Raw genomic sequence first — 13,932 nt, forward strand, 5'->3', positions numbered from 1 at the left:
ATAAAAAAGCTACCTATCTTTTTAAATTTCAAACAGTCTTAAAATTAGCCTTGACAGCTGATCCCCCCCCCCCCCCACACACACACCCATTTCAACTCTCCTTCAACCAGCTCCTGAAGTTATGACCTTTCTTCATTAACCACCCTGTAACCTTCACGGTGACTACACTTAAACTCAACTTACCCATTGGTCCCATTAATCCTGGTAAATTCATTGGGATTTCAATACCATGTTTACATTTTTCAGCATCTAGCATCAAGTCAAAAGCCCCAGTTCCCATTCTGGCTAGTTGGCCCATGATAATGTTCTCCGATACTCCTTTCAAAGGATCTAATTCAGCATGAGAAGCAGCATCCATCAGAACATCAACCTGAAAGAAGTTTATATTTAAAATTAAATGAATTCTCAAACCTAGATGCCCTACTAAAAACCAAATAAGAATATTATGAACTGGATGCATATTTGGTGGAGTACAAATTTCTTGAACCTTGTTCTGACATTCAAGGAGAAAATTAAGTTTGGTGCTGTTAAACAGAAGAGAGAATACACTCATACTACCATAACTGAGTTTCTAAAAGAATTATAAAAGCACAAAAATTGACAGTGCAAGTAGATTTTATGATTTAAGACACTTCATACAGGAACAACACAAAGGGTTAAGAACCATGATCAGGTATAGTGCAGCACGCTGCTATTGAATCTGTAGTACTTAGGCAGGCTGTTTACTAATACTTACCAACAGGAGAAGACATGTTTTCACTTTGGCAGCCATGCTGTGTACTTATATAGAGCATATAATCTGCCGATGAAGAAAACACTGACTCTGGAAAGTTTCAGAACTGATATTTATTTTAAGATCCTTTTATTGTATTTTAATTTGCTGTCATACACCAGTATGACTTTTGTATAATTTTATTTTTAAATATACAGTTCTATTAAATATGGATACAGTATTAGTATTAGTAATGGCCATAAGTTGCAAGGAAGCCTAAAGCTAAAAAAAAAAAAAAAAAAGAGTAAAATAATAATAAAATTAAATAAAATAAATAATAAAAGAAAAGGAAATAGACAACCCATGCATTTCCCTCCTCCTGTGGGTAACTTATTCCAGTAATAAGGCAATTGTAAGGCCACAATTGGAATATTGTGTCTAAATATAGAGACTGAACCTAAGTGAAAATATTGTTCGTCTTGAAAGGGTCCAAAGACATGCAATTCACCTGGTGAAACTGGCAAAAAGGCATCCATTTGAGGAAAGAATTTGAATCACAGGAGAAAATGGATACAGAACTTGGATAGTAGGCACCTCACAGGAGACTTGATTGAGGTGTATAAGGCTCTAAGAGGTGAAAGTAAAATGAATGACGGTGAAATTTTCCCTAAGGGCCATAAATTCAAATTACAGGGGAAGAGGCTTACACTGGATAGTAGTAAGTTTTTTTTTTAGCCAGTGAGTAATTAATTACTGGAATAAGTCACCTCTACAGGAGGCTGAGACTGACAGTTTGGGGAAATCAAAGGTCAGCTGAATAAGCACCTACAGGAGGAAGAAGTCAAACAGGTTATTCAATTTTTTTTATTATTATTTGGTTTGCATCCACTCTTTTTAAAGTTAAATTTATGACCCTTTTTGTGCATGTTGTCCAAGAACTGATTGAGGGCTATAATCAATTACATTTTAAATCTGATTCCAAAGAGAATTTATTATCTTTGAATGATTGATGTGCCATTTCTTTAAAGGATTAGTAACCACTTGTAAGTATCAATTATGGCTCAATGATAAATACCACATATTATTAGCATTAGCATTGGAACATGATGCCAGAAAGCAAGCTTATATAGCATCTGGCCAAAAAAAAAAACACCCATCCACTCGCTCCAGATGTTTGTCTAGTTCTGCCTTGAATCTATTTAAGCTATCAACTTCTACAATGACAGATGCCCAATTAACCACCCGCTCTGGCTAAAGGCAAACTTCCACACATCTATTCTACAACTGTCTTTCCTCAATTTCAATTTATGCCCACTCTGGCAATTATTCTGAACAAGAGGAAGAATCCCATCAGCATTGAGCATGCTCTAACCATTCAAGGCTTTATACACCTCAATCAGATCACCTCGCAGGTGCCTAGTCTTCAGACACTGTAATTTGCAAACCTTAAGCCTTTCTTTGTAAGAGCAACCCTTTGTTCCATTCACTAATCTTGTTGCCCTTCTCTGTACTAGTTCCAACAGCTCTACATCCTTCTTAAAATGAGACCTCCAGACCTGTATACAGCACTCAAGGTGTGGCATGACCATTGCCTTATACAAGGGAATAATCACCTCCTTAACCCTGCTAGAAAAATTCCTGTATAAACATTGACAAGACACCATGAGCTACTCTTGCAGACTGTTTCCAATGCTCAGAAAACTTCATATCTGCCTGCACAATTACCCCCCCCCAGGTCCTTTTCACCCTACCACTGTCAGTGTAGTACCACACAGTTGATATGTTACTCTGGGGTTACTGCTTTCCATATGTAGTACTTTACATTTGTCAATGTTAAACTTCAGTTGCCACCTCTCAGCTCATTTGCTCAACCTTTCTAGATCCTGTTGGAGCAGCGTATTGTCATTAGTATCATTAATAACCCTACAAATCTTCGTTTCGTCTGCAAACTTGGACATTAAATCTGATATACTATCATCAATATCATTAATGAATACAGAAAACAACAATGGACCCAACACGAAACCCTGGGGGACTCCACTAATAACATTAGTCCACGAAGAGCAGTGTCCACTGATTACCACTCTGTCTTCTCCCACTTCACCATCCCCTTATCCACAGCAGCAATTTGCCTCCAATGCCACACTGCTCCAATTTGTGCCGCAGTCTTCCATGTGCAACAGTATTAAAAGCCTTTCTAAGATTCAAATATATGATATCAAAATTATTCTATGCATCCAGTTCCTTTGTGACTACATCATAGTATCCAATCAAATTGGTCAGACAAGACATCCCCTAAACAAACCCATGATGTGACTGAGCTAAAACTGAAGTCTTGTCTAGATGATCCTGCAATGCTTCTTTAATCAGTGCCTCCATTAATTTCCCTGGAACAGAAGTTAAACTAACAGGTCTGTAATTACGTAACATTTGCACATCTCCAGTCCATGGGTACCTTCCCTGAGTCCAAGTAAGCTCTCATAATTATGGCTAAGGGTTTGCTTACTTCCTTTGCTGCCTCCTTTAATATAACTGGATAGATTCCATCCACCACAGGTGCCTTTCTTATGTTTATCTTCAACAATTTCTCCTCCACTTCATTCTCAGTTATTCCAAGATTTAGCTTACTGCCAGAGTTTAATACACCTCTGGTATTCCCCTCCCTGAATAACTCCTCACGTGTGAATGTAGATGCAAAATATTTATTTAGTTTATTAGCTACTTGAGCAGGATTATCAACAGTTGAACCATGGATATCAAGTAGACCAATAATATTCCATCGCCTTCCTTCTAGGGTTTACACAAGTAAAGAACTCTTTGCTGGTTTATTTTGCATCCTTTGGCAAAGATTTCTTGTGATCTGCCTTTGCCTGCCTAATCTCCTTTGTGACTTGGTTACAGACCAGCTTATATCTATCACAGGCTTCTGTGTCACCCGTTAATTTATATGTATGCCATGCATTTTTCTTCCCTGCCACATGTCTCATTAGTTCATTTCACATCCATTTAAGTCTAAACCCTGAACAACATTTCTTAGTTGATTTGAAACGCCTAGTAGTTTCCAAGATTAATTCTTTGAATGCTTCCCATTTTGAATTTGCTGTTGGTCCCACTGATGACAGGTTATATGAGTTTACATATTCCTGATGCGAAAGGTCTTCTGCTAACAACATAAAAGTTTTGATTAGTGACACACACTGCCTGGAAAATTCTGTAAGAAAGATGGAATTCATTACTGAGCAGTTTTATTGTTTAATGTAAAAATGTGGTTTTTTTTTTTAAAACCAAATTGGCAGTTCTCTAACAGAGTAGAACAAGTGCAGGGTGAGATTTGGTTGTAGACATGGTCCAGAAAAATTAAAAAGTTTAGGTTTGTAAAGAAGTTTCAAGTCTAGTTCTGTGATAGACAAGGAGAAGTGCAATGTTGGCAGAAAGAGATGCATGAATAAACTTGAAAATATCGCATACGTAGAGGATATGATTATTTGTAGCACATAGAAATCGGTGAAATGATTGTCTGAAATAGCTGTATTTAAATGAACATCCACATTTAAATACTGTTAGACAAGACTTACACACTTCCAACTCTTTATGGAATAAGAGTGAACATGAAAAAAAAAAGCAGCATGTGTACCCTCTATGCATGAAAAATGTTTTATTTTATGTTTGTTTGTTTGTTTGTTAGTTATTTGGTTTTTAGGAGCATTAGCAACTAAGGCCATATTGCTCCTGGGATATGCGGTGGTCATTCCCTGACCTTTCCGCATCCTCCATATTTGGTGGTGACGGGCTCGAACCCCGGTCTAATCAAGAAGCGTGTGCTATGCACTGCTGCTCCTTCCCACCTGGCTATGGAGGCGCCTTTATTTTACGTGAAAACATCTATGGTGGCAATGGTAACAGGTATAAATATCTCTGGAAAAATTATCCCACTTTCTAATTATTATCATAATACTTACTGACAATAATCACAGTTTAATTATATCAAAATCACAGAGTAAAATCTGCAAAAAATCATACAAATTATAATCAAACATTTAAGTATTATAATTATCTTAACATACTTAAATAATCTTATTAATAATACTTAAAGGCTAAATCCATTATCTGGTTAACACTTGTCTCCACGCAGTGTGCATTGTAGATTGGATTGATTGTGCGGTCGAATTCTGTGATTGGGTGATTATTGTGAAGGCGTTTTCTTTCTGATTGTTTTGTGTTGAGGAGGGGGGTATGCTTAGCTGAGATAGGGTGTTTCTCCCCATACTGTTGTTTTTAAATCGGTAAACAAATTTGCAATTTAAAAACAGTGTCAAGTGGGGGATAAACACTATAGGCATATCAACTTGGGAGGACAGTGGGCAGGGAAAGCAGTATCAAATTTTTCGATTTTTTCACTATTTAATATAAGAAGTAACCATTAGGGTATTAGGAGGACAGTGTTTTCCAACATTTGAATTTTTAAAAACATTCGAATCACTATCGTGTCCATAAGCTCCAACATCTATTACAGTGAAACAATAGTTTGAATTGATTTCCGCATTACGGTATCAAATTTTGGGATTTTTCGGTGAGTTTACCTGGACCGAGTTTACCAATTACAACAACACACGCATTTACGTTACCACCCAAAACATAGACCCAAAATCCAGCTACAGAATTCTCCAATATGAAGCACTAGCCATCGATTGGTACCACTCCAATCTTAAAATTTTAAACACCAAACTCCCCTTCAATCTTTCACCAATTTGGAACCTCTTGTGGTTAGTTTCCACATGTCAAGAAGTGCATCACGAGAGTATAAATAAATTCTTAAATACTATGTGCATTCACTTCCCACTCATTTGCCAACTGAAGACGTTTTTATTTAATGAAAGTCCTCATAACGACTATTGGCTTCATTGTATTATTTATTTAGGTTTTCAATTATTCTTCCTACTTTAATGACAACCAAGGATTGGATGTGTACACTTCTGCTTCCTTGCGCCTATTTTAATTCAGCCAACACTTAAATCTTCGTCCCTCCTTTAGTTTCTTTAACTCAACAATTCAACCGAAATGTTAACCACCCCTCCTTAATAAACTATTGCAGATTTATTCAAGGTGAGTACCGCTTTTTAAGCATTCGCTATCTATTATTAGTCTATCAACTGTACCTTAAGATTTCTAAAACTTTGCATTGCTACTTAGGTTGATGTTGATCAAAATCTTGAGAAGCAATTTTATTAAAGTCTGTATTTTATTCTTGCATAATATCACTACCCGCTTTCTTGCATAATGTTACTACCAGCGGCTTACTCTCCCGAATCAACATTAAGAGTAAATCACTAGAGTAAAATCATTACCAATCAATTTTATTCTAGTGCCATCATAGATGTTTCCACATCACGTTAACAATCAATTGCGTCATTTCCGTTACAAGAATTTTTTGTTACCAATCGATTTTACTTTAGTGCTGCCATAGATGTTTTCACATTAAAAATATTTTTACAAGATGAGGCAAGACAACATACGGAAAATGTAGGACTTCATTTCTTAAGGGACATTTAATGACAGTGTTATCTCTAACTGATATCCTGGATTACATGGGACTGAATGGTCATAACCACTGTACTGATCATGATCATTCAGTGCTGGATCTGTAAGAATGCAATTATTTCCTGTGGGGATTCTTGAAAGACATCTACATTGTAGGAAGTGTAAACATTATGAAGAATGAAAGGCAAAATCACAGCTGCAGTACATGGCATCTCTAAAGAAACATCTGCTGCAGTAAACTTCAATGTGGACAAATACTCTTGGATGAACAGAAATCATATATTGGACATGCCGTTTCTTGAATAATAAACTTCGAAGTGTGTTTAAGGGCATTAAATTTACATATGCTAGTATAATATATATATATTATATATTATGCTTAGCTGAGATAGGGTGTTTCTGTATGCTTAGCTGAGATAGGGTGTTTCTCCCCATACTGTTGTTTTTAAATCGGTAAACAAATTTGCAATTTAAAAACAGTGTCAAGTGGGGGATAAACACTATAGGCATATCAACTTGGGAGGACAGTGGGCAGGGAAAGCAGTATCAAATTTTTCGATTTTTTCACTATTTAATATAAGAAGTAACCATTAGGGTATTAGGAGGACAGTGTTTTCCAACATTTGAATTTTTAAAAACATTCGAATCACTATCGTGTCCATAAGCTCCAACATCTATTACAGTGAAACAATAGTTTGAATTGATTTCCGCATTACGGTATCAAATTTTGGGATTTTTCGGTGAGTTTACCTGGACCGAGTTTACCAATTACAACAACACACGCATTTACGTTACCACCCAAAACATAGACCCAAAATCCAGCTACAGAATTCTCCAATATGAAGCACTAGCCATCGATTGGTACCACTCCAATCTTAAAATTTTAAACACCAAACTCCCCTTCAATCTTTCACCAATTTGGAACCTCTTGTGGTTAGTTTCCACATGTCAAGAAGTGCATCACGAGAGTATAAATAAATTCTTAAATACTATGTGCATTCACTTCCCACTCATTTGCCAACTGAAGACGTTTTTATTTAATGAAAGTCCTCATAACGACTATTGGCTTCATTGTATTATTTATTTAGGTTTTCAATTATTCTTCCTACTTTAATGACAACCAAGGATTGGATGTGTACACTTCTGCTTCCTTGCGCCTATTTTAATTCAGCCAACACTTAAATCTTCGTCCCTCCTTTAGTTTCTTTAACTCAACAATTCAACCGAAATGTTAACCACCCCTCCTTAATAAACTATTGCAGATTTATTCAAGGTGAGTACCGCTTTTTAAGCATTCGCTATCTATTATTAGTCTATCAACTGTACCTTAAGATTTCTAAAACTTTGCATTGCTACTTAGGTTGATGTTGATCAAAATCTTGAGAAGCAATTTTATTAAAGTCTGTATTTTATTCTTGCATAATATCACTACCCGCTTTCTTGCATAATGTTACTACCAGCGGCTTACTCTCCCGAATCAACATTAAGAGTAAATCACTAGAGTAAAATCATTACCAATCAATTTTATTCTAGTGCCATCATAGATGTTTCCACATCACGTTAACAATCAATTGCGTCATTTCCGTTACAAGAATTTTTTGTTACCAATCGATTTTACTTTAGTGCTGCCATAGATGTTTTCACATTAAAAATATTTTTACAAGATGAGGCAAGACAACATACGGAAAATGTAGGACTTCATTTCTTAAGGGACATTTAATGACAGTGTTATCTCTAACTGATATCCTGGATTACATGGGACTGAATGGTCATAACCACTGTACTGATCATGATCATTCAGTGCTGGATCTGTAAGAATGCAATTATTTCCTGTGGGGATTCTTGAAAGACATCTACATTGTAGGAAGTGTAAACATTATGAAGAATGAAAGGCAAAATCACAGCTGCAGTACATGGCATCTCTAAAGAAACATCTGCTGCAGTAAACTTCAATGTGGACAAATACTCTTGGATGAACAGAAATCATATATTGGACATGCCGTTTCTTGAATAATAAACTTCGAAGTGTGTTTAAGGGCATTAAATTTACATATGCTAGTATAATATATATATAAAAATAGGTATTCAAAACTGTTGAATCTCTTTTCTTGATGACTTTGGATGTAAAATAAAATCATTTCTCTCTCACACATTTACACAATATTTCAAAGGACACTGGCCATTTAGAAACAAGGACACAAACCATCAGTAAAACACGGTTGTAAAATGTATATCTTCAATGGTCAGTCTACTGTTTTGTTGATTGTCCTCCTAGAAAGTTGTTTTTCTACTTTCTAGGATCACAATGCAAACTCTCACTTGAAGTTAATTTAGTCATGGTGTTAAACGTTGTTTTTTCATACAGTGTGGGAATAACACAAATGTTGACTGCGAGAGGGCATATTTCTTGTGAAAAAAAAAAAAAAAAAAAAGTAGATTCACAAACAGCTTACTCCCTAAAGTGCACAATTTTTTAGAATTCTGCTCAACATACCAAAATGCATTAATAATTTGGGTGCTTTACAAATATGATCCCGATCTGAAGACAAATAAGAAATGTTCAGCTCTTGCAAATCAAAAATCTATACATATATAAAACTATCAGTGAGCATTACTAATTCAATAAATTATTTAGAGAGACTTTTAATCCATAATTCACATCTTTAGTCTTCACACACAAAACTCAAAATTATGAATTTAAAAAAAGTTTACGTACTGTTTCTTCAAATGAGCATCTCATGAGGGGTCCTGTGTCTTGTCTATTGATACCATGGCGAGTAATAGCCATTAAATGGCCTTTTGCTGTCATCACATCACAAAGCAAAGCAAGGTGACGATAGTTAACATAAGAACCATCAAAAGATATAACATGATTCATTTCTTTTTCAACAGCCTTTCTGACTGCTTCAATACCCATTACCTAGAGGGAAAAATCACAATAACAAATGTTTAAATTCCATTTTTAGTCTACAATTCACCACATAAATTACATTATTCAAAATGAAACATTGGCAAAACAAAATAAATTTCTCGTCATATAAAATTTTGCAGGATCCATTTTGATGTCCAAAATTTTGGATTAGAATTCATTTTTAATATGCAGCATAAGGTATTCAGAAGATAATGGCAAGTTACGGCAGGACTACAGGTATTTGGTCACCAGCAACTTGGATTCTATTCTTTAGAATGTGTAAATATATTGGTAATAGGATCTGATAAACTTGCTCTTTATTTCTATGGTTATTGGAACAAAGCTACAGTTGTATGGAAGACTATTTCATTTATATGGATCAAAATATATACAGAACATTATGGAAAGTATATTTTCAGATTGACAATTTTCATGCGGATGGAGGGGGGGATTTGTTGTTATTTGGTATTTAGGAGCATTAGCAACTAAGGCCATATTGCTCCGGGGATATGCAGTGGTCATTCCCTGAACTTGCACAGATTGTTCATTTACCTACAAGAATACCGGACAATCCTAATCATACAGCCAACACGCTTGATCTTTTTCTCACAAACAACCCTTCTAAGTACACGGTCGAAGTGAGAGGTCCTTTAGGCACTTCAGATCACAACTTGGCGATTCTCTTCTCTCCAATGGAGCCTTTATCTCATGGCTATTCCCAACCTCGCGTTGTCTGGCATTACAAGAATGCAAAATGGAATGACCTGCGAGATTTCTTTTCTTCTTTTCCTTGTCGCATTACTGTTTCAAAACTTCTGATGTCAATGTTTGCTCAGATCGTGTCAGTGAAATTATTCTTGCAGGAATGGAATCCTTTATCCCACACTCCACTTTAAAATCTTGTCCTTTATCTAAACCTTGGTTTACCAATAAATGTGTTGGCAAGAGAAGAACGTTGCATATCGTAATTGGCTTGTTTTGAATTCTTCAGTTTCATTTTCTGCCTACACCAGAGCTCGCAACAATTGTAAAGCAGTTATTAATCAGTCCAAACTAGAGTTTGAACAGGCTAAGAGTAGAAAACTTGCTTCTTGCCCTAATGGTAGCCAAGCATTCTGGTCTCTTGCCAAAGCTATTAGCCGCAACTTTTGCCCATCTCTGCTCCCACCTCTGTCCAAACCAGATGGTTCTGTTGTCACTTCAGCCAAGGATAAAGCTGACCTGCTAGCATCCCAATTTTCTTCCAAATCATGTATTACTGTTCTTGGTAAAACACCTCCCACCATTCCCAACATGCTCCATTCAATGCCTCCTGTGGTCTTCTGTCAAAAGGATGTCAGGATTTTGACGAATCTTGATGCTAAGAAAGCTCCAGGTCCCGATGGTATTTCTCCACTTGTTCTCAAAACCTGTGTTCCCGAACTTACTCCTATTCTTTGCTGCCTTTTTTCACTTTCTTTTTCCAAAGGTGTTTTTCTTTCTGCTAGGAAATTTGCTCATATCCAGCCAGTTCCTAAAAAGGGTGACAAATCCCTCCCATACAATTATCGTCCCATTGCAATTACTTCTACTCTTTCTAAAGTAATGGAGAAATCAATTAACCACCAACTCTTAAACTACCTAGAAACCTTCTGTCTGATCAACAATCACCAGTATGGATTCCGTCAGTGCCAATCCACTGGTGATATTCTAGCTTATGTTACCCATTTATGGACTAATTCAATGGAAAGGTTCAGTGAAACACAAGCAGTTGCTCTTGACATCTCAAAGGCTTTCGATTGTGTTTGGCATAAAGGACTTCTAAACAAGCTTCCATCGTATGATTTTCCAACTGTTTTTAGTAATTGGTTATCCAGTTTTCTCTCTGATCGCTCACTGAGGGTGATGGTAGATGGCTCTCTGTCTTCTAACTTCTCCACTAATGGCAGTGTACCCCAAGGTTCAGTTCTTTCCCCCACTCTTTTCCTCTTGTATATTAATGACCTTCTTCCATTGACTGGAAATCCTATCCATAGTTTTGCTGATGATAGCACAATGCATTCTACTTTCCATTTTGAGAAACCTTGCCCTGCTCAATCAGCTTCAACTTCTCAAAAATCTGCTACCAATTCCTTAAATGCCGATTTTCAGGTAATTCTCCAGTGGGACAAAGCCAACTTAGTTGATTTCAACCCTTCTAAAACTCAATCTTGTCTTATATCTTGCAAAAAGGTTTCTTTTGCTCCTATGCTTATCTTTAGTGACATTCCGATTTCTAGGCAAAATGATATATCTCTTTTGGGGATTACCCTGACTTCTAATCTCTCTTGGCACAAGCACATTAAAAAATATTACTTCCTCTGCATCTAAAAAACTTGGTTTTCTCTTTATCTCTCGGCGTTACTTTTCTTCCAAACAGCTACTCACTCTGTATAAATCACAAATCCGCCCTGCCATGGAATATTGTTCCCACATCTGGGGTAGTGCCCCCAAAACCCCTCTCAGGATTCTTGATTCCATTCAGAAGAGGGCAGTTAGGTTAATTAATGATTCATCTCTAACAGAGTCTCTCCATTTGCTGTCTCATAGAAGTACTGTTTCTGCTGCATGCCTCTTCTACAGATACTTCCATGGGCACTGTTCTTCTGAATTGGCTTCTATAATTCCCACTCTCTCTTTCAAAACAGTCTGAACACGTGCTGCCACCAGCCAACATCCATTTACTGTCCAACTTCAAACTCACAGAACCAACTTTTCATCTTCCTTCATACGTATTTCCTGAAAATTACAGTCTACAGAAGTTCAAGTCCAATGTCAACAAATATCTTCTTTTGTCTTCTCAACCTCCAACCCAAGCACGGTACTAAGTACTACAGGTTCTAATACCTCTCGTGTTTGGGGTTTACATAAAAAAAATCCTCCGTATTTGGTGGTCATGGGCTTGAACCTCGGTCTAATCAAGAAGCGTGTGCTTTGCACTGCTGCTCCTGCCCACCTGGCTATGGAGGTGTGGGGGGGGGGAAAGAGAGAGATGCTGCTGAAAAGTGGAAGTCACACTGGAACTGTAGTCCCTATAATCGAAAACCTACACTTGAAGTTCACAGAGGGGAAAAAACTGAATGGTGTGATGGAATGGCCATGGAATCAAAATGCTGAATTCTACTGAGTTGGAAAATTTGTATCCAGAAATTCAAAAATATAAAGAAAATTAAAATGAGTAGGTATACCTTATTGTTTGTATATGGACTTGATGAGTAAGGTTGCCTTTAATAATATGCAACAGAGAAGTAAGTTTTCTAACATGCCAAAATACACAACCCTAGAGATGGTTTTCCCAGAGAGAAGAATGGGCCATAAACTTCATGACCAAAACATTCAACTGTCTATCACACATAAACACAAGCTCCACAAAAGCATAGTTTCTCACTTTCCCCAGTTACTAACATTTTCATCATTCAAATGAAAACTGCACTTGTCATTGAAAATGAAATGGTTGACAAAACCCTCTATGTAATTGATGTGCACCAAAATGAAAAAAAAAAAAAAAAAAAAACACCACGAAATTTCTCTTATTATCATAAATGCTACAAGCCATATCTAAATTTTCTGTTTATACTCTGGCACGACAATCAAGTCAGTAGAGTTTACAATAAATCGTCAATACAAATATTTATCGTATTTAGTAGTCACGGGCTTGAACCCCGGTCCACTCAAGGAACGCGTGCTATGCACTCTCGCTCCTGACCACTGGGCTACGTCAGGCCTCTCTAATGGCTTGTAGCATTTATGATTTTAGGCTCAATTCCTTTCTCAAAATTCCCTACATAGTAAGGTGAGATTTGACTAACTTGATATATTGATATTCTAAGATTTCAAACAAAATCTGTCCTCATATTTTCTTGATTTTATCATTTATATGTGCTCTTCCAATTTCGTGGCATGTATCAAAGAACAATCTATACAAATACAATTCGCATGCCAGTTAATGTGACGAATTTTTGCACTCGATATGGAAAAACAGTTCCCCATTATGGGCTGTTTTCCCATAGAGTATAAAAAGTCCGTTGAACTTGTGTGGTGGACTTTGAATGTTCAGAATGAAAAATGCCTCATTCTGCTCTACTGAAAGTTGACACTTTGCTGTTTACATTATAATGCATTACAATTATTGGCAAACTCATAATTATCAGTCACCAATAGAGATCACAGCTTTAATTCTGTGTTTGATATGTTTTATTAAACTCAAAATACACTAAGTTACAGGTTTACAAAATTTGGAAACTACTTTGAATTGCCCTGTATTGTGCCTTGAACAATAAGAGGTATTTGCTTACTACATTCTTCAGGGATATGATTAAATGTGTGTTGAATTATAAATAGATCGAAAAATACAATGAAAAATATAAGGTATAAATAACAAAAAATAGGTGAGAAAAGAAATTTATGTCAATAAAATCTGGTATGAATGTACAATATATTATGATGTTATGTGTGTGGATTTATGGGTAAAGCATATCATTTCTGAAATATGCAGATGGGGTATGATTACTCTCAGTAACACAAACAATGGACTCTCATGCTATTAACAAATGTTCAAGGGTCACATTTAAGCACATTTCCAAGGAAAAAGTTTATAAAAGGTTCCAGAAATAGTTGATGGACTAGCATTTTTGGTTTCTTTTTGTCATAAACCAAACTGATCTGCACCCACATAAAACAGGAAAGAGGCTATGCAATGGAAGCACCAAGGGTCACTACTGCCAACCTTTATTTTTGGGATATGGAAAGAATT

The 13,932-nt window shown here is 36.3% G+C and overlaps 1 protein-coding gene across 1 annotated transcript in view; it reads right to left on the reverse strand.

The window, feature by feature from the left end:
- Positions 1–13,932, reverse strand: part of Polr2A (RNA polymerase II subunit RpII215) — a 231,014-nt gene that overhangs the window by 6,452 nt on the left and 210,630 nt on the right. Inside the window, exons 22-23 of the mRNA XM_090376751.1 lie at positions 8,967–9,170; positions 184–370 (exon numbers count right to left, since the gene is read on the reverse strand). Coding sequence (XP_090232877.1) covers positions 184–370; positions 8,967–9,170 — 391 coding nt within the window. The remainder of the gene's footprint in view (positions 1–183; positions 371–8,966; positions 9,171–13,932) is intronic.

This window comes from Mastigoproctus giganteus, chromosome 1 (genome assembly GCF_048544385.1).
Source record: "Mastigoproctus giganteus isolate SK-2022 chromosome 1, ASM4854438v1, whole genome shotgun sequence".
NCBI lineage: Eukaryota > Metazoa > Arthropoda > Arachnida > Uropygi > Thelyphonidae > Mastigoproctus > Mastigoproctus giganteus.